Source organism: Moschus berezovskii, chromosome 15 (assembly GCF_049115385.1).
Source record: "Moschus berezovskii isolate FMDL1 chromosome 15, NW_MosBer_1.0, whole genome shotgun sequence".
NCBI lineage: Eukaryota > Metazoa > Chordata > Mammalia > Artiodactyla > Moschidae > Moschus > Moschus berezovskii.
Window position 1 is genome coordinate 9972485 of NC_142474.1, and position 23936 is coordinate 9996420.

At 52.3% G+C, this 23936-nt stretch overlaps 1 protein-coding gene across 1 annotated transcript; it reads left to right on the forward strand.

Moving 5' to 3' along the window:
• The first annotated feature begins 1705 nt into the window (after positions 1-1705).
• SDC4 (syndecan 4) lies at positions 1706-22923 on the forward strand. The gene is made up of 5 exons (XM_055437744.2): positions 1706-1833; positions 14269-14407; positions 15551-15597; positions 16816-17008; positions 20895-22923. The coding sequence occupies exons 1-5, from the start codon at positions 1762-1764 to the stop codon at positions 21044-21046; spliced, it is 603 nt and encodes a 200-aa protein (XP_055293719.1). The 5' UTR covers positions 1706-1761; the 3' UTR covers positions 21047-22923.
• Positions 22924-23936: the final 1013 nt, after the last annotated feature.

A 23936-nucleotide genomic window follows, 5' to 3' on the forward strand; every position in this document is an offset into this window, starting at 1 on the left:
ACGTAGATATATAGATATAGCCTATATATATATATCCCATAAAGATATAAATATATGCCATAGGTGTGCGTGCCAAGTTGCTTTAGTCATGTCCTACTCTTTGTGACCCTGTGGGATTCTCCAGGCAAGAATAATGGAATGGGTTGCCATGCCCTCTCCAGGGGATCTTCCCCACCCAGGGATCCAACCCACGTCTCTTATGTCTCCTGCATTGGCAGGCAGGTTCTTTACCACTATCGCCATCTGGGAAGTCCCATATGCCATATATATATGTATGTATATGTCACCCTTGGTACTTTGATTGTCATATGATACTTCCCCCTAATAATTCCAACAGTACTTGTACTTGGGACCTCAGAGGATTTTACCAAACCCTTCCTCACACATACACACACACACACAGAGAAAGTAAGGAGGATATGCAGAGGGTAATGTGAACATGAAACTGTCTTATACAAAAGGTGGGCTCTGAGAATTAAGAGAAGCTTGCCAGAGACATTCCTGGTGGTCCAGTGGCTAAAACTGCAAGCTCCTAATGCAGGGAGGCTGGATTTGATCTCTGGTCAGGAACTAGATCCCATACGCCTCAATGACGTCCATGGCGTCCCAAAGAGTCGGACACAAATGAGCAGGTAACACACAAGAGCTCACATGCCACAACTAAAGATTTTGCATGCCACAACTAAGGCCTTGCACTGCCAAGCGAATAAATATTTTTTTTAAAAGATGAACTTGCCAAACAACTCTCAAAGAGACCAAACTTTTTAGGAAGTTCAATATCAAGAAAACAAATCCCTTAAAACAGAGGTCTGCCATCCTAAGACCAACAAGCCCACCCCTAGCTTGTTTATGCTCAGCCCACTAAGAATGCTTTTACAGGGACCTCCCTGGTGGTCCAGCGGCTAAGACTCTGAAATCCCAATGCAGGAGGCCTAGGTTCCATCCCTGGTCAGAGAACTAGATCCCACATGATGGAGGTAAGAGTTTGCTTGCCACAACTAAAGATCCTGTGAGCTGCAACCAAGACCCAGCGTGTGCAAACAACTAAATAAAAATAAACCTTTATTTTTTAAAAAAAGAATGTTTTACATATTTAAATGGTTGGGAAAGAAAGAAAAGTCAAAAGAAGAATTCTATCTCATGACACGTGAAAATTATATGAAATTCAAATTTCAGAGTCCAGTTTAATCAGGACCCAGCCACTCTCTTTCCTTTAAGTATTTAAGGTTGCCTTTGTGCTGCAAAGGCTAGAGTTTGAGTAATTGTGACAGAGACCATTCCGGCCTAAAACATTTAGCTCTTTACAGAAAAGTGCCTGCTGACTCCAGTCTAAAAACAGCCGGCGATTGTTGCCCATTCTCGGAGGGGCATGTACCCATCTGGAAGAGCGCTGATCTAAATTCACGGCCTGGGCAAGTCCTTCCTGTCTGTGGGCCTCAGTTTCCCCAACTGTAAAATAGGTTTATGCACAGCGCTCTGGGGTCACCTGCCTAGCAAGGGATTGGGGATCGGGGCTGCTGGAGACCAGAGACTGGACGGACTGAGCGGCCCGCGCCCACGGGGCGGGTCCCTCGGGTTTCCAACGGGGCGGGTAGGAGCAGCACCCCGGAGGCCCAGCTTTCGCGGGGGAATTCCGGGCGGGGTGCGGGCAGCGGGGGCGGGCCGGGGCGGGGCCGGGGGCGGGGCCGATCACCGCCTATAAGAAGGGACGCGCGCCAGCCCTGGCCACCCGCCTGCGCGCCCTCTGCGGACCGTGGTACGATGGCCCCCGCCCGCCTGCTCGCGCTGCTGCTGCTGCTCCTCGTGGGCGTCCCCGCCGCCGCCGCCGAGTCGGTATGTGCTTGGAGATCCCCGAGGTGGGGCCGGGGGGCGAGGGGCCGGACCGGTATCTTCTTTGTTCTGGGATCCTACGGTGGGGTCCAGGGGCGGGCAATCGGGGGAGTGCGTCGTCCCCAGCTAGACCAGGGAAACTTTGCTGGAAACTTTGCCCTGGGGTCCCAGGGAGGCTCCGGGCCGGGGCTGGGGGGAGACCCCTCCGCGCACCGTGCGCCCTCAGCCTGTTGCGCTTCTCGCCTCCCCCTGGCCTCAGCCCCGCCGCGGGCTCCAGGCTCGGACGTGACTAAGCTGGTGTCACCTCGCCTCCCCTCACCCTCTCGCCCCTTCCCCGGTGATCCCAGGGCAGGCTCGAGCCCTGATCCCCCTTCGCGCCCTCCAGAATCCGAGATGGCCTCGACATGACTGGGGGCTGCGTGTACTCGGAAGGGGGAGGGGTGCAGGGTTCTGAGGGGCCTTGTTTCACGCACCGGGATAGAGGACTGAGCCCTGACCCCAGGTTTGGCCTCAGCCCTGCCACTGGCCTATGACTTTGGGCAAGGCCCTGCCCTCTTCTGAGACCCAAAGAGTCTGGGGGACTGGAATGGGAGGTGAGCAGTGCTTCAGTAGTGTCGGTACAAAGTTGGGACTCTGATCTTTCGGGGCAGACTGGAGGGACTGTGTAGGCTCAGAACTTCGCCAGGAGATGAGCCTCTGCTTTCTGCCAGAAGAGCGTTTCTTTCCACCGATCTGACCGCTGGGGAAACCCAAAGCACTCACCTTTGGGTGGGGTGAAGGGGGACTGGGGGAAGACAAGGTCTCTGTGGGCCCTGAATAACCTCCTTACTGGTCCTTTACTGGTCTCCCCACTTACCTGTCCCTGTCATAGTGTCCAAAGCCCTGGGCCCACCAGAAGCTCCATTCATCCCAGCGCTCAGTTGGGAAGGAGGGAAGCCATCTCCTCTGGGAAACTGGGCCACAGGAATTTCTGAGAGAGGCTGTCTGACCCTGCCCCCCGCCACAAGCCTGGCCTCTTTGGTACCCTTAAACCTCCGTTTTGGGAAGAGCAAGTGGCGTTTAATCTTAATATCAGTTCTCAGTGGGGCTCCCATTTCTCTGGGATGACTTAGAATAAGTCCTTTCTGCCTGGTAGGCTTCATTTGAGACCCTGAGCTATACCCCCCTCCCCTCCCCAGGAACCCCTTCCTCGCCAACCCCCAGATAACAGTTGCAGCCCTGAGTGATGACAGCAAGCCTTCAGTGCTTATGGAACTGTTCTAATAGCTTTCTGATAGCTGTTGTAATGGCTCTATCAACTAGTTTAGTTCAGCCCTTGTGTTTACTGTTTTAAACTGGTCCTGAGGCTAGAGGTTAACCAACCTGCCCAAGGTCACACAGCTGATAAGGGGCTGAGTCAGATGCAAATTAGGCAGCCAGGCCTCCTCGTCCCTTTTTTAATCTTTTGCTTCTATCTTGATGTGTAGTCTGACGCTACTCTGAGTGGCTGCAGTTGTGTGTCATACTCAAAACTAGTTTAGAGTAGATAAAGATTTGGGGCTGGCCAGCCACAGAGAATTCAGAGGGAGAAGGAAACCGAGGCCCCAAGTAAGGTGATGACCTTCCCAAACTAAGAAGGGCAAGCTTGTCAAAAGATGAGTGGCTGAGTCAGGACTGGAACCCAAGCCTGCTGCTCCCCCACGAAGTGCTCTAAACTAGGCCCTGAAGGACGTGTTGGTGTCACAGTGGTGGAGGTTTCCAAAGGAACGGCGTGGCGCGTCCCACCAGCCTGGGCAGACTGGGGAAAAGGGAAAAGACCCTGGAGGTTGAAAGGTCACTGCTTGGACAGTCACATGTCAGTCTTAGCTTAGGGGTTGCAAAGCCTGCAGGTGGTGGGGTGGGGTGGGGGTGTGTGTGGCGAGAGAGGCAGGCAGCTGTGCCCTGGGGGCGGTCAGAAGGATGTGGTTTGGGGAAGGGCAGGTGGTGACCCCTGAGCTGCAGGAGAAGTGAGCCCTGGGCAGCTGCTTCCTGAGAGAGGTGTCTGTCGGTCTCTCCCACCCTGACCTCAGCACTGCCTTCCTGGCTAATGTTATAAGGTCTCCCACCTCGAACTGGGTCACAGGGCTTCCCCTTTTATCTCCTCTCTCAGTCCCTTTCCTCCCAGGGCTGTAGATGGAAAAATCAGACCTAGTCACGGTTGGATTAGACCACAGAGATGATCTGGTGGTCAGTTCTTTCCTTTTTTTGCAGAGAAAACTGAGGCCCAGGGAGAAGGGTGGGCTGATAACAATTGTCATTTATGGAGTGCTCTCCGTAGACCAAGTCCTGGTGTTTTAGTCTCATAAAAGGCCTAGCATGTGGGGATTATACTATGCCCACTTTACAAGTGGTCAAGTGGTACCATCTTGGGGTAGCAGAGAGCTCCCAGGCCATCAGAATCTCTGTCCTGTCGTCCCCCTCCAAAAGTGCTGTTGGGACCACTTTGCAAATTTTGGGTCTGCCCCCTGCCACCCACCATGTGCCCCTTGGTGCCACAGGTTTTGGGAAGGGAACCCAGCCCGAGCCACAGCCTCTTCTGTGTTTGGCGGGTCTTGCAGGCCTAAACCAGTTCTTCCTGTCCAGCTGGAAGCATTCCCCTGATCTACCTTCCTGCCACTCCCTCCTTGGCCAGTTAAAGACAGCCTTGTTTTGGGAGCCGCCACGGGACCCCCACCACCCGCCCGCTCCAGCGGTGTTGCTGCCCAGGGGCATAGACATGGCACCTGGCCCAGTCACTTCTGGAAGTGCCCCCTACCCACTCCGTGTACTTCAGCTAAGAGACCTTTCTGGTCTTCTTGAGAGGTTTCTCATTGATTGCGGGGGTAGGAACGGAAGCCCAGGGGGGTCTAGGACCTTTAAGTGGCCAGAGAGAGCCCTTTGGAATTCTTAGAAGCGCAGAGAGCTATGATAGGAAAATATTTGAGCCTTACTTTGGAGGGTGTGAGATTGGGTCTCTTTCTCTCTGTGGGTTGATATCCCCCATCTGTAAAATAGAATTTGAACTGAATAGACAGCCCTTTCCAGCTTGGATAGTCTATTAATAATTAAGTACCTACTCTTTGAAAGGATGGTGGAAACCCTAAAGACATCTAAGGCATTCCCTCCCTTGAAGAGGCTTATGGTTCACGAGGAGCGTTAACATCCTCCATCAAATTCTGAGCCCTCATCCCCTACCTCCCTTCCACCCACGCACACAGGAACTCTGCTCTGTGGATTTTCAGTGAAATACCTCGCCCGGAAATGTCTGTATGAATGAACAAATAAGTGTGTTCTCGTAACTTCATGCTAAAAGGCGCACTGAGGTTGTTTATTACTGATACGGATGCCTCCCCGTGATACTGGGAGGTAGGTATCATTAGCTTCACTTTTACAGGAAAGTGATGCTCAGAGGAATGGAGGGGCCTGCCAAGGTCTGAACCAGGTCTGACAGGTCACGCTGGCTGTCTGATTTGCAGTTCCTCGGAGACCATTGCACATGAGGAAGCTGGCTGGCTTTGAAGGCAGATGCCTTGGGTCCCTCCTGAATCGCTGGTTGACCTTGAGCACCCGTGCCTTCTGGGTCTTAGTGTCGCCAATTCTGGAAGGAGGAGGTTGGACCAAAACCTCTCGTAGGTCCTTTCTGGTGGGGAACAGGGAACGCTTTCTCAGCCTCCTTGGTAAAGAGCCTACGGGAGAAGCAATGTTGGGGAGGCGGGTGGTGGAGACATTCAGCCCCTGCCATCGCCAGCTCCTGGAAACAGAAGGCTTCTCCAAGAACTTGGAGTGCTGAGCCGGCCTGAATGAGGGGCTGGGGGAGCCAAGCTGGGCTTCGCGCCCCAGTTCCCTCTAGGGAGGAGTTGGCTCCTAGCTCTCCTAGGCCTCCCAGACTGGTGGATGTGATTTTCAAGTGACTACTTAAAATTGGGGGAAGGGGCTGGACAGGGCTCTGTGACAGTCACTGGAGAAGAGCCGTAGCTGGCCTGCCTGAGTCACCCCCATTTCCTTTCAGCCTCCTGGGGATGTTGGAATTGGCACCCCCCTTTAGGGGCTGTTAAGGATAGTCAAGCCAGTGTCCAGGGCCTTGAAGAGACATACAGAAAATACAAGCCCTAGGCCCCAGACCCTCACAGGGCCTTGCCCAGCTGTGGACTTTGACAGGATAGAGTTCAGCCAGTTCTCCAGATTGTCCTCTGCAGGACTTGTGGTTGCCAAGGTGGGAAGAGGGAGGCGGGGAAGGGATGGATTGGGAATTTGGGGTTAGCAGGTGCAAACTCTCACACATGGAATGGATAAATGATAAGAGCCTCCTGTATAGCACAGGGAACCATATTCAACATCCTGTGATAAATCATAATGGAAAAAATATAAAAAATATTGTATATGTGTGTATATATTTAACTGAATCACTTTTCTGTACAGCAGAAATTAATACATTGTAAATCAACTATACTTCAATTTTTTTTTTAATTACTTAATATATATAGAGAGTGAGACCTCTGCAGAGAGTGTAGTGCCCTGCCCCCCCCCCATCCTTAAAGCAAAACTGCGGTTGCAATTGGTCTGAGTTTATGGAGCAAAGTATAGTCCAGACTTGACTTGAACCCAGGATTCTCTGACGCCCTCTTCTTGGGATTGGCTGTTGGCCGGAGGGCTTTGGAACACTGATTTGGAGTTAAGTAGACCTGACTCCAGAGCTGTGAAGGCCCCCTCTTACTAGTTCCATGGCTTGGGACCTCAGCTCTCTGGTCTGTAAGAACGGGATTGTAGAGAGCCTTGTTGGAGGTAACAAGGCTGCAACTGAAGCTCTTAGAATCTGGCCTGGTAAACGGGAGGCGTTCTTAGCGACGGTTCCCAGCTTTGCCCAGGCCGCCTTGATGCCAGATGGTCCTTTCCTTTTGAGGATCCCACCCCCAGAGGCCCCTTGGAAAGCTCTCTCCCCTCCCCCCAACAGCTGCAAGGTGGGTGGGGAGGAGTCTAGGGTGGGGCTGGCTGAGCCCAAATCTCCTATTTGTTTGTCTTAGAAGTGGGCCGTTTGCTAATTACTGGATGGGTTGATATTTAAACAAGAACCAGTTCCTGACTGCCCCACCCCTCCTGCAGGGATCAGTGGGAACCCCCCTGTTGAGCAATTTTCAACCAGGAGGGAGAAGGGACAGGGGACTGGGAACCTCTGGGGTCATCCTTGGTCCTGGCGGAGCCTTGTCCTGTAAGAGGGCCGGAGTTGTTTCCAGTCTGGAGGCCAAGGGAATTGCAAAAAAAACCCAGTGTTTGGCGGGGAGAGGGGGTGCGATGGTGGATAGAAAAGGTACTGTGTTCTGGAAAGCCAGTTTTCAGATGTTTTCACCGCGTGATGCCTAGGGAGCTCGGGGAAGGCATATGTCAACAGTTGGAGCCTAATTTAACCCTGAGTTCAATAAACCTGACTTCTTGGGCAGGTTTGTTATTAACTCATGGGTGACCTCTGGGTGCATCCCCTCCGGGCCCTGTCCCCGGGAGGCAAGATGACTGGAAAATGGGTACGTTTCACAGTCAGATAAACCCAGCTCTACGGCTCAGCTTGGGACACACAAGTTAGTTAATAAGTCACTGGGCTGGTGTGAGCCCCAGCGTCCTCTAGAAAACACGTGTATCACTCCCGGGCCATCACTGGCGTTTGGCAAACTTTTGTGTAAAGGTCTAGCTTAAGTTTTGTTTATTATTAGCGGCTAGACAAGGGTTCTTAACCTGGGTGGCTTGGGGAGGCAGGGTGTCTGGGTGCAGGTTGAAAAATAAGAACCAGTGGTTGTGGCTCTTAGGGTTCAGAACTTTTCCTTCCTCTCCTCAGGCTCCAGGCGTCCCCAGAAGATACTCTGCTATCTGATCAGCTCTTTGCAGCTTCAGCCTTCCGTGGGCCTGCCCCGGGTCAGGCCCTGGGAGTCAGCACCCCCTCCCTGCTGCCCTACTCTGCCCCTCCCCTCCCCCTCCTTCAGGCCCGAGCTCGGCTGCCCCAGTTTTGTCTGGCACACTGGCAGGGGCTGCTAGTCAGGTGACACTTGGGGTAATGGAAAGGGGAGGCAGGGATCGGCTGGTATGTGCGGAAAGAGTGACTCGGTGGGGCCCGGCCTGTGGGGACTGGCAGTACTACTCCACCTCGGGGCGTGGGGGCAGGGGTGACCAACGGCTGGGACACTCCTGGCCCTGGGGAAGCCTGGCCAGGAGAGGTCTGTGGGACAGGCTGACCCGATCCGGAGCAGTGGCTTCCCTGAGAGGCGATGGGGAGGCTGGGAAGGGGCAGGAAGCCAGCACCCAGGGCGGACCTAATTGGCCCAGACGAGGAGATATCGGCTTGGCTCTAGAGCACACGGGAGGCTTGTTTACGGGGCCGCCCTCAGATCCAGCGGGGACCTGGGATCCGCTGCTAGATTACAAGCCCGGCCTCAATGCACCTCTGTCTCTTCGGCCCCTGAGGGAGCCAGCCCCCTCCCCGCCGTCTCCGCTGGTAATTGGAACAGCTTGGTTACCAGGCCTGCAGACAGAGGAAGGCTTGTCTGTTTGAGAACTGTCTTGTATAGGTGGGGAAACCGAGGCCCCGAGAGGGAATCTCCCAGGATCATCTGGGCTGTTAGTGACAAGGATGCCACAGCATCAGCCTCTGGCGGGGAGATGTCTAGAGGCTCTAGAAGCTTCCCTGACCCTTACCCTTCCCACCTGCAGCTAGCGTCCCTCCGTCCAAGAGCCCTGGCTCTGGGAATGGGCTGCCCTGGGTTGGGGGAGGGGGGCCTGGTGAAAAAGCCACTGGCAGTGCCAGGCCTGGCTTCTCTCCTGAGCGATTGTGTTTGGAGTAACCCGACCTTGGAGTGGGCAGGGCGGACATTCGAACCCCCGCCCCACCCCCATTCCCATCCCCAGACCTGGCTTAACCCTTCCCGGACCAGCACACCAGATCCTGTACTGGTGGTGGGTGGTCTCTTCGGGTCTCCTAGATACTTTGTTCATCCTCAAGGCAGGTCAGGAAATACTCTGGGGACTCAGGGGCACAGTTGAGTTTCAAGTGTCTCTGGTCACTGCCTTTTTCTCTTTTGGAAAAGTACAATACTGCCTCTCTCTGCTTCAAACAGGTGCTCCAAGCTGTGGGAGCTTGCACAGATCTCTGCTCATCTCTGAACCTTTCTCTCTTCCACATTCTCAAGGGGCCTGATTGGCTGTTGATAAGTCTCTGGTCTCAGAAGCACAAGAAATACATTTTATAGAGCATGTCCCTTCATAGTTTGCAAAGCACCTCCCCGTCTACCCACCACCCTCTTTCTAGCAATGCAACTAACTTGTATGACTATTCTCAAGTCTATGACCCTTTGAGCACTAATCCCCTCAGCTGGAAGGAAGGCAGATGGGGGTTAATAATAGCTGCCACTCATCAGTGGCCCCTTCTGGGGATCTCCTGCCAGGACCCCTCTGCTGTGTTCAGCAGTTAGGGCCCAGGGTCCTCAGCATTTCTACTTCTTCCAGAATTTAACTTGCCCAGTTGTCTTTCTCTCTCACCCCCTGCCCCTGAAGAAGCGTGTCCCTCCCTCCCCTGGGAAAGAGACAGGCGGAGACTCCCTTCTCTTTGCCTCCCACCCCTTCACAGTTAAGCAAGCTCTGACCCTGAACTTCTCCCCAATGCCCCAGCCAAAATTTCTCTTCTTTTGTTTGAGCAATATCACTTTTACCTCTGTTGACTCCCTGGCCAAGGGAAGGGGTGCCCTGGAGCCCTGGCCTGGCAGCGGGTGCTGTGGATGGTAGTGTGGGAGGCAGTGAGAAGTCTGGCTCTGGTGAAGACTAGGTCTCGAGAAAGGTCTCAGTTTGAATCCCAGCTGTGTCGCTTTCTAGCTGAGTGACTTCATACGAGTGACTCAAGGGAAAGTCACTTTCCGGCCACACGGGTTGAGCACCTCACCAGGCTGTTGTGCCAATCAAATGAGCTCGGACGGAGGAAACCCAGCTGTGGTGCCCGGCGTGCCAAGGATACTACGGTCACCCCAGCCCCCGCGCTTTTCCCGGGGGACTGAAGCTGTAAGACTTTGCAATAGGATTGGTGACTTTCCTAGCTTCATGCCCATCACCTCAGGATGGAATGGGGGTTACAGCTGGAGTGGCCGCAGCTGCCTGTGGATTTGTTGAGACCTTTGCATGCGTGATCAGTCACTTCAGTCGTGTCGGACTCTTTGCGACCCCGTGGACTGTAGCCCACCAGGCTCCTCTGTCCCTGGGATTCTCCGGGCAAGAATACTGGAGTGGGTTGCCATGCCCTGAAACCTCTACCAGAAAGCATCCAGGCCCAACCCCAGGTGCCCACCAGGGCCTGCTTATTCAGATGTTGATTTCTGTCATGTGTCTATGAGTAGGACTTCTGGAGAAGACCTGGAAGTTTGAAACGAAGACAAGTCCAGCCTAGGAGCCCAGAGACCTAGGTTATTTTAATGTTGTTGTTGTTTTTTTAAAGAGACCTAGGTTCTAAGTCCAGTTCTGCATCGGTGACCTTGGCAAGGGTGCTTATCTTTTCATCTGTTTGCTGGGTAATAAAATGAGATAGTTGGGCTAGGGCCTCAGCTACCTTCTGTTGGTAGGCGTTAGTCTCAACAGCTCAAAACACACCTGCCCTTTTTTGTTTATTTGGCTGCACCCGCTCTTAGTTGTGGCACGTGGGATCTTCAACTTTGCTGTGTCCTGCGGGATCTTTAGTTGCGGCATGCCAACTCTAAGTTGTGACATAAAGTTCCCTGACCAGGGGTTGAACCTGAGCCCCCTGCATTGGGAGCGCGGAGTCTTAGCCACTGGACCACCGGGGAAATCCCTACCCTTCTTTTCTATGGAGAGTCTAAGCGTCCAGGTGCCCACCAGGGTCTGCTTACTCAGTTCTTGATTGCTGCTGTGTGTGCACGAGTAAGACAAAGATACAGAGAGACCTGAGGGCCCAGAGAGGGCGCCTGTGCGTGCACACACGTGTGGACACCCGCTCCCCAAGTGACGATGGGGTGAGCCAAGAGCAGGGTGGGGCCCCTCTCTGGTCAGGGTGGGGCCTGGCTGCTGGGTGGCCTGGTTCTTCAGAGTCACCCCAGACTGAATGGGCCTAGTCTGAAAAGAGGGTGGGGGAAGGGAAGGCTGCTGGCACGTGGCCTCTTCAAACTCACATGCACACCTACACACACTCACTCACACACACACACACACTCTAAGGGATGCTTGCCCACAATCCCAGGAAGCATGGCTCCACCTTGCTGGCATAGTCTTAGGGCTCCCGCACTCTTGGCAATTTCTCTCTTGTCAGGGGTCTTGGGCAGAGCAGGACCACTTCTGGAGTTGGAGAAGGATTGATTTTATTTATTAGCGACCCGCGAGGCATGCAGGATCTTTCTTCCTGACCTAGGATCAAACCGGTGCCCCCTGCAGTGGAAGCACTTGACCACCAGGGAGGTCCCAAGTCCTGTGCTTTTAGAGCCAAGCTGGGTGCCCAATAGGATCTAATCCTTGTGTGATTAGATCTGACGGGATCTGAACCTTTCCTGGCGTGACTTTAAGTAAAGTCATTTATGCTCTCCAGGAACCTGGTATAAAAATGAAGGGTTGTAATTGGGGAGGGGAGGGAGACTCAAGAGGGAGAAGATATATGTATAATTACGGCTGATTCGCATTGTTGGATGGCAGAAACCAGCACAACATTGTGAAGCAATTTTCCCCCAATTAAAAAATTGATGTAAAATAATGAAGAGTTAGGGATGACCCGGTGACCCCCAAGGTGGCTGAACTGGGAATCGATTTAGGTTTCAGTCTGAGTTTTGTTCTGACTTGGTCTTCATTTCCTGATGTAAAACAGAGATAGCCACTACCAGCCAATCAACGTGCTAATCCCAAGGGTGGTTTTGAAACACTCCCCAGTACTTTCACCCACTAAGAGAAAGGCAGGATCCATAAATAAACAGCTCTGGCTCTCGGGGTTGGGGAGGTAGGGGAAGGGCCCAGCCTGAAACAGCCCAGTGTCCGGACCCCAGCCCCTGTCTTGAGTACTTGGAGCTCTGACTGGTCTCCAGGCTCCATATGCAAGTGGCCAAACTATCCTCTTTCCCTCCTGGGCTGAGTTTGACTGCCATTTGACAAGGCTCCATCCTGGCCAAGGTAGGCGGACACTACGTGTACCCGTGTGTTTATAGGTGTGTTGATTTGTATTTGGCTAAAGGCTCGGGTGACCTATGCCTGGGTTCCGGTCCAGAGTGGCCACTTTCTGCCTGGGTGATCTTGAGTGAGTGACTTCAATTTTCTGTGCATCCCCCAACCCCTTCCCTCCCCAGAGTTTCAGCAAGTAAGAGCTGTGAGGAGGACCTACTTGAAGCTAAGTGCTTAGTTTGGTAAGCTGCCTAGATCCTGATGTTTCCGATTCTGCCCCCCATCCCTACCGCCGCCCCTGGGGAATTTGCAGCAGGACGTGCGGCTGGGAGCACAGGGACCCCGCCCTAGGTGCAGGCAGCTTGCGCAACCATGGAGGAGCCATCTTCTGGAGCTGCCAAACTAAAGCCACAGGCACGGGGCCTTGCGGGGGCTGGAATTCCAGCGCCAGCAGCTCCCCAGCTCCTGATTCCCGAGTCATGAAGTCATCCCTCACCAAGGCTTAACCCCTTCTCGCGCCCCACCCCCATGTGAGAGTCTCCCTTCCGTGGTGAGAGGGGAGAAATCTCGCGCCCAGCCTGACCTCCCTCCCTGGAATCCAGCTGCCCCCCCACACACAGACAAACAGGGTGGAAGGAGACCCAAAAGTCTGGTTCCGCCCACCTCTCCCCGGAAGCCTGGGCCTCTCCCACAGAGGGTAACCTTGTCTCAGGAACGAATGTTCCTTTCCAGGCCCGCTCTGTGTCACTGGCAGGTCTCCGCTGGGTGGAGGACTGCGTGGGGCAGTCAGCCTGGCCTCTTCTCTGAGTGTGTAGCTGACTCACCGTGTGACCTTAGGCAAGTCGCTGTAGGAGGGCTTAGATTCTTTCCCTTTCTGTGAAATGGGAGGGCAGGACCTCCCTGGCCTCCAGCTGGTGTTCCGCGGTCCTGAGCAGACCCGCCCCTCTCCACACCTCTCAGTTAGGGGGCTGGGGGGAAGAAGATTGTTTGGGGCAGCGGGTTTGTATTGACCTTATTCACCACCCTGACTCTTCTGGGAAATGGTAGGCACTTGGATATTTGAGTTCATTAGTGAAAGAATGAACTTTGCCCCGGGTTGCTGTTCTTGTGGGCAGACAAAGCCTCAGCCCAGAAGCTAGCTGGGAGGGTGGTGCGAATCCCAAGTATTTCTGACTCTCTAGAAGGAGCTTTGTTTTCCCCTCAGCGGAATTTGAGGGTTTGGGAGTAGGGTGGCTGATGTTCTGCAGGTCCTGGGGCAAGCTCTCTGCCTTCCTGGACCTTTCATACTTTCCTTGTGAAAACTTCTCAGTGGTGGTGGACCTGAGATTCTAGCTGGAGACAGCTGGGGCCCCCATATGTGGCAGCGGAGGGGTACTTAGGGGTGCTGGAGGGAATAGTCCGTGAGAGCAGGGACGGGGCTCCGTACTGCACGGCTGCAGAATGGCTCCGTGGGAGATGTTTGGAAGGCTGAAGACATGAGTGTGCTCACGTAAGCTTGACTCACCCAGTTCCGGGCAGCGCCCTGACCCGAGGCTGTCCTGGGACGTGAGTGAGCCAGCCCTGCCTGTCCCAGCCTGGTCTGATTCAGCTGGGAAAGATGTCCGGGTCAGGGCAGGACCAGAGCCAGCAGCCTTGTCCCTGCCGTGGGTGAATCAGCAGTGACAGCATCAGAGCACCCTGGAGCGTGGACTGGGAACCGTGGCTCTGAAGTCAGTCTTCACTCCGTCTGCTCCCACGAGTCACCCAAAGAGAATGACTTAGTGTCTTCAGGGCCCAGTTTCCTCCGTCGTAAAACGGAGGCGAAGGCTGGTCTTTAGAGTTATTAAGAGCAGGTCCTGGCCTATAGCAAGTGCTCAGTATAGGGTACCTCTGTTCTGTTCTGTTCAGTCGCTCAGTCGTGTCCGACTCTTTGCGACCCTGTGGACTGTAGCCTACCAGGTTTCTCCGTCCATGGGATTCTTCAGGCAAGAATACTGGAGTGGGTTACCATTTCCTTCTCCAGGGGATCTTCCCGACCCAGGGATAGAACCCGGGTCTCCCGCATTGGAGGCAGACGCTTTAACCTCTGAGCCACCAGGGAAGCCCATAGGGTACCTAGCTTATTTATATTCTGATGATGCCACCTTCATTATTTTTATTGGTTCAGAATGGGAAAGGGTTTTGTCTAAGGTCACAGAGCAAGTTAGGCTCTAGCCTGATGCCCTTCCAGCTCCCCAGCTCCCCTTCCTGAACACCTGCTTCACTGCCTTGCAGGGTTCGGGGGCTGCTAAAGAGCATTGGCAGGGGAGCTACTGGTTGATGTGTCTCCTGTTTTCACCCTAGATCCGAGAAACTGAGGTCATCGACCCTCAAGACCTCCTAGAAGGCCGATACTTTTCTGGAGACTTACCAGATGATGAGGACGTCGGGGGGCCTGGGCAGGAATCCGATGACTTTGAGCTGTCTGGCTCTGGAGATCTAGGTACGGAGGAAGTAGGGTTCCGGCCTAGGGCTCGAGGCTGCAGGGAACCTGTCTTTTACAAGGGTGGCCCCACTTTGGGGCTTGAATTTTCCTATTGTGCCCCTCCCCATTATTAAAAAAGGGGGGGTGGGGGGGACAAAAGTAACCGGATAAACCCATCCCTGAGACCCTTTCTGGGCACGTTGTTTGTTGCTCCGAGTCCATTTGTAGTAGAAAACCAGTCCAAACCTGTCCGCCTTTGGACAGGATTGGGTGGGAGTGGGCGTTGGGAGGAGAACTGAACTGTGGCCTGTTTTCCTTCTTTTGAAAAGCAAAGAGAGTGCTCAGGAGCCTGGGGGCAGGGTGGGGAGAGCTGTGGCTGGGAACCAGGAACCAACCCCTACTTCTGCATGGATGGGATTGGGAATCAGTGAAGGGGCCTCCTGGGGCAGGGCCAGGGGCCCGTGTCTTTCTTGGTCACTTCCTGGCCCTGGCTGCCAGGCTAGACAGAGCTACTGAAAAGCCTCCCTCCTCTGTGTGGGGTGGTGTAACGATTTGAAGTTTGAGTTCTGGAGTCACATAATCTTGAGTTCAAACTGCCACTCTGTGACCTCTGAGCCTCGGTGTCCTAATCTGTAACAGGGGAATAGAAATGACAGTACTTGTTGCGGAGATTAGACTGAGTTAAAAGCCCTGGGCACTTACCACGTTTTCAGTAAATACATTCATATTGGAATTTCTAATATTTACTGTTGCAATCTAGAGTCTTCTCAAATGAATCCCCTGGGGATCTTGTTAAAATCCAGATTTTGATTTAGTGGCCCCTGAAATTCTGCATTTCTAACCCCTCCTGGGTGATGTTCTTGGTCCTGGGATCTATATGGAGCAAGGGTTTAGAGCTGACAGAACATCTGCCCAGTGACCAGCTCAACATTCACATGAAAGAACCAGGGAGGCAGGTCTCAGGAGCTCCATTGTACAGATGAGATGACTGAGGCTGGGGCGGGAATGATCACCTGCCGGACATATGCCGGACATATGCTTATCACCTGTTGAGCATTTGGGGGCCAGTTGTGAATTAGAACTCCCACCAGCCATGGCTGTAGGGGTCATCGACCTGGGGGTGACCAACCTCACATTCACATGGCCTTTCTGACCTTACAGATGACTCAGAGGACATCCGGATCTTCCCAGAAGTGATGCACCCCTTGGTAAGTAGCTCTGCACTTTGGCCTCTCCTGCTCTCAGCACCTGTTGAGACAAACAGAATAAATTCGAGTCTGACCTCATTCTGCAAGAAGTCTTTTATCTGTGGCCCCGAACTCTTGGGACCGGCACAGCTAAGGGTTGCAGTTAGACCTTCCTCTCTGTAGGGATAATCACTAAGTGATAAACACTTGGATGTATTTTCAGTCTCTTTTGCTTTTTAATTTTTATTTCATTTATTTATCTGACTGCGCTGGATCCCGGTTGTGGCACTTGGGATCATGCGGGATCTTTAGTTGCAGTAGGTGGGATCTAGCTCCCTGACCAGGGATCACACTCGGGGCCCCCTGCCTTGGGAGCTCAGAATCTTAACCACTGGACCACCAAGGAAGTCCTTCCAGCCTCATTTTTGTGTGCATTCCTAGGTATTTCCCAACATTAATATCAAGTTACACATACCATTCTGTGTACTGCATTTTTCACTTACAGTGATCATGAGTATTTCCCCACGTAACTCACCGTTTTTCCTATTCATTTTTATAACCTTCATAACCAGAGTTCACCCAGTTGCCTTTATCTATGGGAAAGCGGTTTATGATTTTTTGACATCCTACAACAATAGTATAACAAGCATCTTTTACACAAATCTCTGATTAGCTCCTTAGGACAGAGTCCCAGAGGCAAACTGCTACATTGAAGGGCAAACTGTCTCTACAGTTTTGCCAAACCACCCTCCAGGGTATTACTGCAAAACACCTGCTTCCCTGTGCCCTTGGTCACATCATTCATTCCCCACTGGGGATAGATTTACTGGAAAAGTTGGGCTTCCCTGGTGATTCAGATTGTAAAGTATCTGGCTGCAGTGCAGGAAACCCAGGTTCAATCCCTGAGTCGGGAAGATCCCCTAGAGAAGGGAATGGCAACCCATTCCAGTATTCTTGCCTGGTGAATTCCGTGGACAGAAGAGCCTGGTGGGCTACAGTCCATGGGGTTGCAAACAGTCGGACACGACTGAGCAACTCACACATAAGAAAAGTTGAGGGCAAGGGTTTGGCAGCATGATTGTTGAGGGGTGGTTGCTGACGTCTGCTCTAGGACCATGTGGTTTGGCCGGCGAGAGGCAGAACCGTTCCAGCCCGTCTGAATGTCCCTATCTGCTGCCTTGGCTCCCCCTCCCCGCAAACCACACTGAGTGTTGGTCTCTTCTCCTCTCCACCATCCAGGTCCCTATAGATAACCACATCCCTGAGAAGACAGGGAGCCGAGTTCCCTCCGAACCCAAGGAACTGGAGGAGAATGAAGTTATCCCCAAGAGGCCATCCCCTTTTGATGGGGACGAGGATGTGTCCAACAAGGTGTCCATGTCCAGCACAGCCCAGGGCGGCAACATCTTTGAGAGGACAGAGGTGCTGGCAGGTAAGGTCCTGGGCTTCCCGCAAGATACCTTGAAAGGGGAGAGGGCTTGGGCAGGGATAGTGCTGCAGGCGAGGATGCCTCTGGCCCAGTGGTTCTGACATTTTTGGCACCAGGGACCAGTTTCATGGAAGACAGTTTCTCTACAGACGGGATGGGGTCGGGGTGATGATGGTTCAGATGGTAATGCGAGTGATGGGGGCAGATGAAACTTTGCTTGCTCCCCTGCTGCTCGCCTCCTGCTGGGCAGCTGGGTTCCTAGTAGGCCACTGACCAGTACCATCCCGGGGGTTGGGAACCCCTGCTCTAGCCCGTTAGGCGATCTGGTAGCCATTCCTTGCAGCCACTGTGTGTGCTGGGGCCTTGAAGGATGACCCTTCCCCTTACAGGTGACTCTGACTATGTGTGCAGCCTGGCGGACCAATTGCATATCAGAGGCTAAAAAAACAATAAATTTTGAGTCGTTCACTTGCTGTAAATCCTTTTCTATTTACAAAGCACTTTCCCAGCCTGGGTTTGGCACCTGGGATGTTAATTATTAAAAGTTAAACTTCCCGTGGAAACTTCCCCGTTAAGCCCAGAGGCTCCTTTGAGTTGGGCTGGCTTCCCCTCCCCCTGCTGTCACCTGGCAGCCTGGTGACCTTGGCTGAGACACTTTCCAGCCTCAGTTTTCATGTCAGCAAACAGCCACCGTGTTAACCTCCTTGGGTTGGTGTAATAACTTTGTGAAAAATAGAATCTAAAATAACTTGGCGGACTGTAAAATGTTTGTTTGCACGGTTCCCAGTGGTAGATGGTGTGTGTGTTAGTCCTTTAGTCGTGTCCAACCCTTTGTAACCCTATGGACCGTAACCAGCCAGTCTCCTCTGTTCGTGGGATTTCTCAGGACAGAATACTGGAGTGGGTAGCCATTCCTTTCTCCAGGGGATCTTCCTCACCCAGGGATCAAACCCGGGTCTTCTGCATTATGAGCGGATTCTTTACCAGCTGAGCCACAAAGGAAGCCCAAGACTACTGGAGTGGGTAGCCTATCCCTTCTCCAGCAGATCTTCCCGACCCAGGAATCAAACTGGGGCCTCCTGAATTGCAGGAGGATTCTTTTACAACTGAGCTATCAGGGAAGCCCCATAGTATACAGTATAGTATAGCATGTGGCGTAGCATAGCAAGTAGTAGGTGGCCCACAGGGAAACTTCCTGTGCCAGATTAAGAAACTAACAGAGAGTATGTTTGGCCTCAAGTGGGAGCCACAGGCTTCCTGACTAATGTGCTGTGTAGGGAAAGATGTGTCCCAAGGTGAGAGTTCAAGGATGGCTCTGTCTAGCCTCACTATGGGGCCTTCAGCTGGGGTGGCAACTGGCTCTTTCTCTTCTTCCCCGGCAGCTTTGAGGGTCTCCAAAACTGGGTTGGGACTTTCTCAGAGGGGACTCCCTCTTTAGCCAGGTTTTTTACAGGCCAAGGGCCAGTCCGGATGAACCAGCCTAGTGAGGAGGGCACCGTGGGTCCAGGCTGGCTTACTCCTGTCTCCTGGCAACCAGCTGGGCCAGCATCTCTGAGGAGGCTGGAGGTGCAAGGAAAGAGCCCTGGGTCCTGCATCTTGCAGTGGGCCCAGGCCAGCCCTGACTCTGGCTTCCAGGTCCCTGAGTCAGTGTTCTTTTAACCTTCTGTGTGATGTGGGTGGGCTGGGGAAGCTAGAGGGCCCTTGGAGACCTTTTAGTCTTGTAAGTTTCAAACTATTTGGCGGAAGTCTTTTTGAGGTAAAACCCGGCCCATCTTTCTTCACCCACAGAGTTTCACTTTTAGTTGGTGGATGTGGGGTTAGTATAAGGTTTTGCTTTCACCAAACAATGGTTCTACTGCTTTTAAAGAAAAATGTAAAATCCATTGATGTAGTTCAAGTAACTGTTTCTTATAACATGGGAGACTCAGGCCCAGAGAAAGCAAGCCACTTGCTTTAGGTCATATAGAGAGTGAGAACCGGTCATCTCTTAATACTTCCAATGGATAATGACACACGTGCAAGATCTTCATGTGAAAAGTTGCATTGTTGAGATGGCTGGGGTGAGATCCTGCATTCCAGTAGCTTTTAAACAGTACCTGGTGGGGGGAGGGGAGTGAAACATGGAATTCCCTGGTGGTCCAGCGGTTAAGACTCAGCACTTCCATGGTAGGGGGCATGGGTGCTATCCTTGGTGGGAGATCTAAGATCCTATAAGCTGCACAGCGCAGCCAAAAGAAAACACCCTGGAACCTGGGAGTTTATCAAGTGCTTGCCATGTGCCATATGATTCACACGCCCCCTCACTGAGTCCCCACAACACCCCAATCCGACATGTATGGTTATCTATACTCTTACAAATAAGGAAAATGAGGCTCCAAGAAGCCTTATCTCTTATCCAAAAGCACAAGACCAGACAAGTGGTGAACCTGGCATTGGAACCTAGTCGCTTCTGAGACTGTCCTTGAGCCTTGAGCTTCTGGGGACTCCCAGCACAGACCAAGGGTCTAACAGAACAGACATCAGAGGAAGCGGCGATAGAAATGCGAAAGGGGTTGATACCTGACGGTCCGAGTCTTTTCTCTGGTATTTCCCGAGGGCACTGTGTTGCTGCTTTTTCGTCGTTTTAGCCAAGAGAGAACCTTCCTTGGCTCCCCTTCCACTCCGTCCCCATTCTGTGCGTAGATTTGGAGTGTGTGCAGGGGCAGAAAATTAATCTTCTTAGGCTAAGACCGAATTAGGGGACTCAATCTGTCACAGGAAGGATTCTAGGAGACATCCCTGCCCCCTCAACAAACAGGAGTGAGCCCTCCAGGCTGTCTGGGGTCATACAGAGAAGAGAACGTACGTTCACCTGAAGCGAGAAACGCGTGTCTGCTCTTGGCCAGTGCTCGTCTCTGAGCCAAACGGAGTCATTTATTAAGCACCCACTGTTGTGCCGGAACAATTCAGGGTGGCCGGGCCACAGATACAAACCACAAAAAGTCACAGTTAATGAATATTGAGTATATGCTATACATTGTTCTGAGCGCTCTTAAGGGGATTGATTTATTTCAACTGAGGGACAAACCTGTAAGAAAGGTACTATTGTTCCCATTTTACAATGAAAGAGATGAAGGAACGTGATTATTTAGAACCCATTTCCAGTAAGTGGCAGAGACAGGAATGGAGTGTAAGCCTTAAGCGATGAGCTTCATATGTGGGGACGTAAATCATGTATATAATTTTTTTTTTTGGCCACACCACGTGGCATGTGGGATCTTTGTTCCCTGACCAGGGATCAAAGCTGTGCCCCTTGCATTGGAAGCACAGAGTCTTAACCACAGGACCACCAGAAAGTCCCAAACCACATGTGTAATTCTTTATAACATGGGAGTGTGGACACACGTGCATGTTGTAACTGTATAGTAGCATATACCCGCGTGTGTACAGAGTGTGTACACCTGATCGGTATACGTGTAGGTCTGCATAGGGATGTGTGCACACAAGGTCAGCTAGAGAGCGCCCTGTGCTAAGAACTGTGGGGTAAGTAGGTCCAAGGGGGATTTCCACAGCCTGCGATTTTTCTGCTTCCTGGCTCAGGGCTGAGCTGTTGCTGGGGAATTGGCCTCGCGTTGGGAAAGAACCTGGCTTTGGACTCCAGCAATGTGGGTTGGAAGGATGCCTTTGTCACTCTGGGTCTGTGGTTTTTTTAGTGCTTTACAGTGACTCCCTTCTCATGAATGAGGTGGTGAGGATCACATTCAGTAAGGCATCAGCAGAGTATGCCCCTGGGGGTGATGGCGAGGGTGTCCGGGGGTCAGAGAACCGGCCGAGCAGAAGGGGCCCGTGCACGCCGAGGTCCCGACGGGCAGCCCGCCCTCACCTCGCCGCTCCCCTCTCTCCCCTGCAGCGCTGATCGTGGGCGGTGTCGTGGGCATCCTCTTCGCCGTCTTCCTCGTCCTGCTGCTGGTCCACCGCATGAAGAAGAAGGATGAGGGCAGCTACGACCTGGGCAAGAAACCCATCTACAAAAAAGCCCCCACCAACGAGTTCTACGCCTGAAGCTCCCCCGGCGCGCCTCCTTGGACTTCAGGGGGAAGGGGCGCTGAAGGCTTTTGAAGGGTGGATGTTCGGGGAAGGGGAGGGGGCCCAGTCCTCATCGATCAGCATCTCCCGCTCCGATTACAGTTTCCGTGTCGGAAGAGACATCACCTTCTACTGTTCCTGCTTGCCTCTTGATTCTCTGGGCCTCCACTGCCCCAGCAGAAAAATGGGGTTAAACTTGGCCTTTCTCAAGGCAGGTCCGGGGTTGGATCTGTTTCTTCATCTTCCCATTTAGAATCTAGGCTCACCTTAGAGCCTGTACTGAACAGGTCTGATCCAGGGTCTTTCTAAGCTATTGTACGAGTCCTGCTGGAGGTCAGCCCCCCACCTGCCAGCCTTCCTCCCCTACCCGCCTTCCACAGCCTGGCCCCTCGGCCAGGAGCTGGGAGAAGGAACCAGAACTATCTATCTGCACCTTGAGATGTGTCCATCAAAGGCACCTGCAACCACACTGTGGGAGTCTGTGGTACGTCTTGGGCCATTCTAGGCTCTTCCAAGTGACTTTTGGAAGTCAACCTTTTTTATTTGGGGGGAAGAGCTGAAAGTTCATCCTGAATCAGACTTGTAGAATATTCTTAAGTCTATTTTTAGTGGGCTTTTTTTTAATGGTTCATTCCTTTGTACAGAGCCTCTCTCTGTGGGCAAGAGTACACAGAAACCAAGGCTTTCTCTGCCCTCCTGCACCTTTCCACAGTACCTGCTAAGTTTGTATTTAATGGTGTTTGTGTTTTTGTTTATGTTACTCGAAAATGAGAGAAGAGTCGGAGATATAATTTTTATTAATTTTTTTACTACTATTTATAGCTTCAGACAGGGCCTTTCTTTCCCTCTTTTGCCTTTTTTTCTTTTTTATCCCCATGCTTTTGTTTTTTTAATTCTTCCTACTTCCCTGCTCATGACCTTGGCCCTTTCTGAAGCTGCTTCCTCTAAGAAGCTTTTGCTGAAGTATAGGGTTTTGTTTTTTTTTTTTTTTTTTTAGCAGATCCCAAGCTATAATGTAGGGGATGGTGGGATATTTGTGTCTCTTTTGTGTAATATATTATTATTCTTCCTTGGTTCTAGAAAAATAGATAAATATATTTTTTCAGGAAATAGTGTGATATATTCCTGTGTGAAGTTGGCTGGATGGTTGAGTGAGTGAATGTTTGTGGGGCTGAGTGGATTTTTGCCTCTTTCTCTGGTCCTGTTTCTTGGTGCCTTCTCCCGACTGGGCTGGAAACCTTCTTGCTAGCTTTCGCTTTGAGCCCAGCTGGGGTACCTTCATTTGCGATCTCCAAATTTAAGAGCAAATCGGAGAGCTGTGCTATCCAGCATGAAAAGTGCTGACCACACTGAAATCAATTAAAATGACAGGAAGTTAAAGTTTGTTCCTCAGTTACACTAACCCACATTTCAAGTGCTCAGCAGCCACCTGGGGCCAGTGGCTGGTGGACCAGACAGACAAGTAGAGCCCACTGGCCCCTGTTGATAGCACAGCTCGAGAACTAAACTGGTTTAATAAGTCACAGGCTCAGCCTGGTTAAGATGACCTTTGTCCCTCTAGACAAAGGGGGACACGGGGAGGGCTGATCAGGGCCTGGCTCTGGGGCTTATCTTATCCAGAGAGGAGAGGCCTAGTGGCTCAGGCTGGCCAGACCACATCTCCTGACCCCATGGGGGGACTGGGGGGAGTTACCCTTGCTTCCCTCCCTTCTGTGACCCCAGGGTCCCAGCTGGCTGGGTCCTCTTCCTCCCCCTACATCCCTTTTCCTCTGGCCATGTTGGGAGTGAGCACCTCACATTGTTGTCTGTTACTGATTTTTTGATAAAAAGATAATAAAACCTGGTACTTTCTAGCTTGCCTGCCTTCATCATTTCAAAGCTCGTCAGACATCATCCTTTCCCTTGATCTCAGCGGATCCTGAGATAATTGCTGCCAGACACCGGAAGGCAGAGATATATAAGAAGCCAAGAAAGGGCCGGGAAAGGAGAGAAGAAAGTCAGAACGTGCACACGGTGGCCTGCAGCCATGGCCTGCCTACCTCGGAGATTTGTTTAGGCGGCCCTGTGTTTAAAAAACAAACACAGAAATCCTTGGATTCCTTGCCAACTGTGGAAGTGAGGATGTTTCGCATAAAAATTCCAGATTCCCTGTTTTTCTTGTGGGGGGAGGGGGGAGAAATCAAGAATTGGCAACTCAGGTAACCACGGGGAGTTGCATAAAGGCAGGTCCCCACTTAGATGCAGGCTCTCTCCTTTGCCAGTCTGTCCATCTGCTTTACTCACGTCACCTCCTTGGCCTCTGGGCATCATAGCTGGTGGTCTCTGGACAGGTAGCATTGACACCCCTCTTGATCCTCACAGCAACCCTCTGAGGTGGGTGAAAGTGACAGTCACTAAGTTCTGTCCGACTCTTTGCGACCCCATGGACTGTAGCCTGCCAGGCTCCTCTGTCCATGGAATCTTCCAGTCAAGAATACTGGAGTGGGTTACCATCCCCTCCTTCAGGAGATCTTCCCAACCCAGGGATCGAACACAGGTCTCCCGCATTGCAGGCAGATGCTTTACCATCTGAGTCACCAAGGAAGCCCCTTCTGAGGTGGGTAAAATCCTTTATACCGAGAGGGCAACCCAAACTTTGCTTGTCTGTGCAGTTAAACCTTCATGCTAGGACTTCAAGTCCAAGTCCATGTCATGCTTGAACTTCGATGGTCTTGCTTTGGTGCTTCGTGGCCCAGTGGTTCGTTGGGGTCAAGGAAAGAATGCAAAGAAGAATTGGTAGTAAAAGCAAACCCTCACATCACAAACCTGCATTCCAGGAACCCATTCTGTCCTTTACCCCTGTACCCACTGAGTCGTCACAATAATT

Bases quoted from the DNA above. Each gene is read 5' to 3' on its own strand.
- SDC4 (XM_055437744.2), top strand. From the start codon at position 1,762: ATGGCCCCCGCCCGCCTGCTCGCGCTGCTGCTGCTGCTCCTCGTGGGC. The intron at 1,834-14,268 runs GTATGTGCTTGG...TTTTCACCCTAG, and splicing joins CCGCCGCCGCCGCCGAGTCG to ATCCGAGAAACTGAGGTCAT. The intron at 14,408-15,550 runs GTACGGAGGAAG...CTGACCTTACAG, and splicing joins GTCTGGCTCTGGAGATCTAG to ATGACTCAGAGGACATCCGG.